The 4,785-nt window shown below is 40.8% G+C and overlaps 1 protein-coding gene across 1 annotated transcript; it reads right to left on the reverse strand.

The window, feature by feature from the left end:
- Positions 1-1,991: 1,991 nt before the first annotated feature.
- LOC141673536 (uncharacterized) lies at positions 1,992-4,562 on the reverse strand. Its single transcript, XM_074480288.1, has 3 exons — positions 4,343-4,562; positions 3,872-4,258; positions 1,992-3,646 (listed from the first exon to the last, which is right to left on the reverse strand). The coding sequence occupies exons 1-3, from the start codon at positions 4,560-4,562 to the stop codon at positions 1,992-1,994; spliced, it is 2,262 nt and encodes a 753-aa protein (XP_074336389.1).
- Between the last annotated feature and the right edge of the window lie 223 nt (positions 4,563-4,785).

Below are 4,785 nucleotides of genomic sequence, written 5' to 3' on the forward strand. Positions count from 1 at the left end.
GCCACCCCTGTGTTACGAGAGTCTATAACAGAGTCTTTCTTTCTAAAATCAGGATAATTCCTATGTGTAGAAGGGGTACCATCTAATGACGGGGACTCTGGTACTTTGAGATACAGGTGCATTTGGATCATAAGCTTGGTAGGCTTAATAGGTAAAAGCAGTTACAACATCGAGGCTTGTGGCAGCTTGCTTTGCTATTCCAGCAACAACAAGAGCTTGATAGATTCTGTGTTGAGAATACAAAAAATAGAAAGACACAGACTTGAGTTTAAGACTTTGTTTTTGTATTAAGCTTCTGAGAAATTGACACGCATACATTATCTTCTAAAAGGAATACAAAGTACAAATATATAAGCTGAACAATGTAACTAACTGAGATGATAACTACCAGCTACATCTCCTATTATTTCTCTACCGGACTCCTACTTCTACTCCACTACTGAAAGACCAGATCAGCTGCTATAGACACGATGCAAACAGCTGACTTTATTCAAACAAAACACATGACCGTTTAGATTAAATTCCAACATACTCCCCCTTAATCTAAACTAGTCTGCAAGATTTCTGACACCCAACAAATCTCTCATCTTTTCGAACTTAGCTGTGTGAAGCGCCTTAGTTACCACATCGGCTCTCTGCTCCTCAGTTCTTACATGCTTAATGACGATTGCTCCCTGCTCTACACACTCTCGGATAAAGTGATAGCGAACATCAATATGTTTACTACGACCATGAAACACAGGATTTTTAGTGAGATCAATCGCTGATTTATTGTCGATGTAAAGAATCACAGGGCCTGCCTTTACTTCAGAAATTTAACTCAAAACCTTATGCAGCCATATACCTTGACAAGCAGTCGAAATAACAGCCATAAATTCAGCCTCACACGAGCTTAGTGCAACGCATCTTTGCTTTTGTGAAATCCAAGTAATCAGACTTTCGTTTAAATAGAAAGCCATACCACCTGTACTCTTTCGATCATCCACATTTCCAGCAAGATCACTATCAGTAAAACCAGTTAGTAGGTAGTCTCCTCGAGTTTTAGTGTACACCAAACCATAATTTAACGTTCCCTGCACATATCGTAGTATCCTCTTAACTGCACTGAGATGCAATGTCGTGGGCCTTTCCATGAAGCGACTAGCGACTCCTACTGAAAACGCTAAGTCAGGCCTGGTGTCACACGAGGTACCTTAAACCTCCTACCATGCTTTTGAACTGAGTAGGATCTACAGCCTTACCATTTTCGTCATTGTGTAACTGCACTTTAGATTCCATGGGGTACTTGACAGGATTACAACCAAATAAACCCTCCTTCTCAAGCACCCTTTTAGCATAAGCTGTCTGTTTTAGTTCAATTCGACCATATATTTGTTTAACTTCAATTCCGATGTAATACGCCAATTTTCCCAGATTGCTCATCTCAAATTCATTGTTCATCTGCTGCTTAAACTTGGAGATGTTTGCAACACTTGTACCTGTCACCAACAGGTCGTCAACATATAGCCAACGATCAAAGTCTCGTTCCCCTCATGTTTGATATAGACAGCATGCTCAAAGGGGCACTTCGTGAATCCTAGTTCTTTAAGGGTTTTATTGAGTCGAGCATACCAGGACCTCAGCGCCTGTTTTAAGCCACAAAGGGCCTTTATCAGTTTATATACCTTTCGTTCCTCACCTTCCTTTTCAAAACCTCTTGGCTGATTTACAAATACTTCCTCCAATAGAACCCCGTTTAGAAATGCTGATTTTACGTCGAGATGATGGACTTCCCACTCATTATGTACAGCAAGAGCAAGGAGTAATCGTACAGTTTCCATTCTGGCTACCGAAGCAAATACTTCCTCGTAATCAACTCCATGCTTCTGAACATAACCCTTCGCGACGAGCCTGGCCTTATGTTTAATAATATTTCCATCAGTGTCCTTTTTCACTTTGAAAACCCATTTCAAATCGATTGGCTTATATCCTGCGGGCAATTCCATTAATTCCTATATTTTTTTACTTTCTATATCCTCGATTTCATTCTCCATTGCCACTCTCCAGGCCTTCTCCTTTGTTGCTTGTTCATAGCTTACAGGTTCTTCAATTTCCGAGAGTAGTAACTCATCTTCTGCTTCCACGACTTCAGTTGTGTCGTATATATCACTCAACAGCCTGAATCTCCGAGGCTCACTACTATCACTCGATGTCTCGGAACCATAATCAACACTTCCATTTGATCTAGAGGGGCTGTTGTTAATACTTGCACTCCCAGTACTGGACAGAGGAGTTGACACCGTATTCTCACCATTTTCATCACTTGTATCTGCTTGTGAACTCTCAGGCACACCAATTATTGTGAACATGTTTGATACAGACACGCCCTCTATTTCACCTTCAGACCAATTCCATCCTTTCCCTTCCTCAAAAATCACGTCCCTGCTCACATGTATGGTGCCAACACTAAGATCAAACAGACGACACGCCTTGGTGCCTGACTCCTTTCCCAAATAGATTACCTCTTTGCTTCTATCACTTAACTTAGTTGTATGTATAGCAGGAAATTTCATGTGACCCAAACAGCCAAAAACTCTTAAGTACTCAAAGTTTGGCTTATTACATGTCCATGATTCATATGGCGTCTGCATTGGTAGAGCCCTGGTAGGTGATCTATTCAACACGTAAACTGCATGTCTCACTGCTTCTCCCCAGAAATACGATGGCATATTTCGTTCTTTCAACAAGCTACGAGCTCCTTTTGCCAAGAATTCTGTCTTTACTGGAAATGACTTGCGAGTCTGTTTTGATAGTAAACACCCTTTACAGACTTCTTTTGGCTTGTAGAATTCTGGCATTTCATGAGCCATTCCATTCTTAGACATCTGCTGCATCGCTTGGAAATTTACGTGCCCAAGCCTTACATGCCAAAGCCAAGTTTTCTCCTCTGATTTGCTTAGTAGACACATCCCTTCATCACACTCCAGCATCACCTTGTACAGTCGATTCATTGTCCTCTTTACTCTTAGCAATAATGTCCCACTCTTCTCGTAGACCCACAAATGATCACCTTCAAGAATTACTTTATTTCCAGCCTCGGACAATTGTCCTAGACTTATTATATTGTTTCGAAGTGTGGGGATGAAATACACATCTTTCAAAGTTCTTACTTCACCATTTTTACACACAAAAGATACAAAACCTTTCCCTTTAATTTTAACCGTAGATCTGTCACCAAACTTTACTTGTCCAAGTATACGTTCATCCAAATTCTTGAATTTCGAGCGCTCCCCCATCATATGATTGCTAGCCCCGTTATCCAAATACCAAATGTTAAGATCTCTCTTACACTCAGTTTCACTCACTAGATTCGGTATGATTTTTTTCTCATTTAGCAGCACTAACTGTTTCTCCTTGTCTCCACACTCTACCAATAAAAGTGTAGGCTCATCATCGTTTACTTGACTTAAATTTACCTCAGGTTTACACTCAGTTTCACTCACTAGATTCGGTATGATTTTCTTCTCATTTAGCAGGACTAACTGTTTCTCCTTGTCTCCACACTCTACCAATAAAAGTGTAGGCTCATCATCGTTTACTTGACTTAAATTTACCTCAGGTTTAGAGTCCCTGGCTTCCTTCTCTTTGCGTGATTTGCGACACTCCCCTGCAAAGTGTCCATATGCTCCGCAATTGAAACATTTTACTTTGCTTCCATCGCGTACTCCTCGATAACCATCTCTACTACGGTTTTCACCACCTCCACGAGTCCTCCAGTTGCTTGACCTCTTCTGCCACTCCTCACGAGTGAGTAAAAGTTGTTTGTCTTCCTTCTGTTCCCTTTTCTTCTATTCCTTCTCTGTCAACAACAGTTTCCCTTCACTGGTTTCACCTGACCCACGGAGTCGCTCCTCATGAGCTTTCAGAGAACCAATTACCTCCTCGACGGACATCACTTCTAGGTTCCCAAATTGTTCAATGGCTGATGCAATTTGAAGGAACTTCGTTGGGACTGCTCGTAGTAGTTTCTTCACCACGTATGACTCCTCTACTTTCTCCCCCAAGGCTCGGATATTAGTCACCAAGCCATTTAGCTTTATACAAAAATCATCCAGCTGATCTGTCTCCTTCATATTCAAACTTTCAAATTCGCCTTTCAATGTCTGAGCCTTTGCCTGCTTCACCCTGTCTGCACCTAAACTCGACACCTTAATCGCCTCACATGCATCTTTGGTCGTATTCTTTTCAGCAAGTGATAGGAGAACGTCCTCTAAAATCCCTTGATAATTGCAGCTAACGCCAACTTATCTATTTTTTCTTCGAGAGTCTCCTTAGAATTCTTCGGTTCAATAGCTTCCCATACACCATGGGTTTGCCTTCATAATTGCAGCTAACGCCAACTTATCTATTTTTTCTTCGAGAGTCTCCTTAGAATTCTTCGGTTCAATAGCTTCCCATACACCATGGGTTTGCATAAACACTTTCATCTTCATAGACCATGCAGCGTAGTTCGTCTTTGTGAGCATAGGATAGTTCAAACCCACTGCATTTTCTTTGCTTTTGTTCGGCTCTGATGTTGTCATTTTGGGCATATATTTTGGCATACACTAGGCACTATGCTATGATACCAGATTGTTGAGAATACAAAAAATAGAAAGACACAGACTTGAGTTTAAGACTCGGTTTTTATATTAAGCTTCTGAGAAATTGACACGCATACATCATCTTCTAAAAGGAATACAAAGTACAAATATATAAGCTGAACAATGTAACTAACTGAGATGATAACTACCAACTACATCTCCT

Source organism: Apium graveolens, chromosome 7, assembly GCF_009905375.1.
Source record: "Apium graveolens cultivar Ventura chromosome 7, ASM990537v1, whole genome shotgun sequence".
NCBI classification, from domain to species: Eukaryota; Viridiplantae; Streptophyta; class Magnoliopsida; order Apiales; family Apiaceae; genus Apium; species Apium graveolens.

Bases quoted from the DNA above. Each gene is read 5' to 3' on its own strand.
- LOC141673536 (XM_074480288.1), bottom strand. From the start codon at position 4,562: ATGACAACATCAGAGCCGAACAAAAGCAAAGAAAATGCAGTGGGTTTG. The intron at 4,259-4,342 runs GTATGGGAAGCT...GCAATTATCAAG, and splicing joins TATGAAGGCAAACCCATGGT to GGATTTTAGAGGACGTTCTC. The intron at 3,647-3,871 runs GTGAAACCAGTG...GACACTTTGCAG, and splicing joins GGAGCGACTCCGTGGGTCAG to GGGAGTGTCGCAAATCACGC.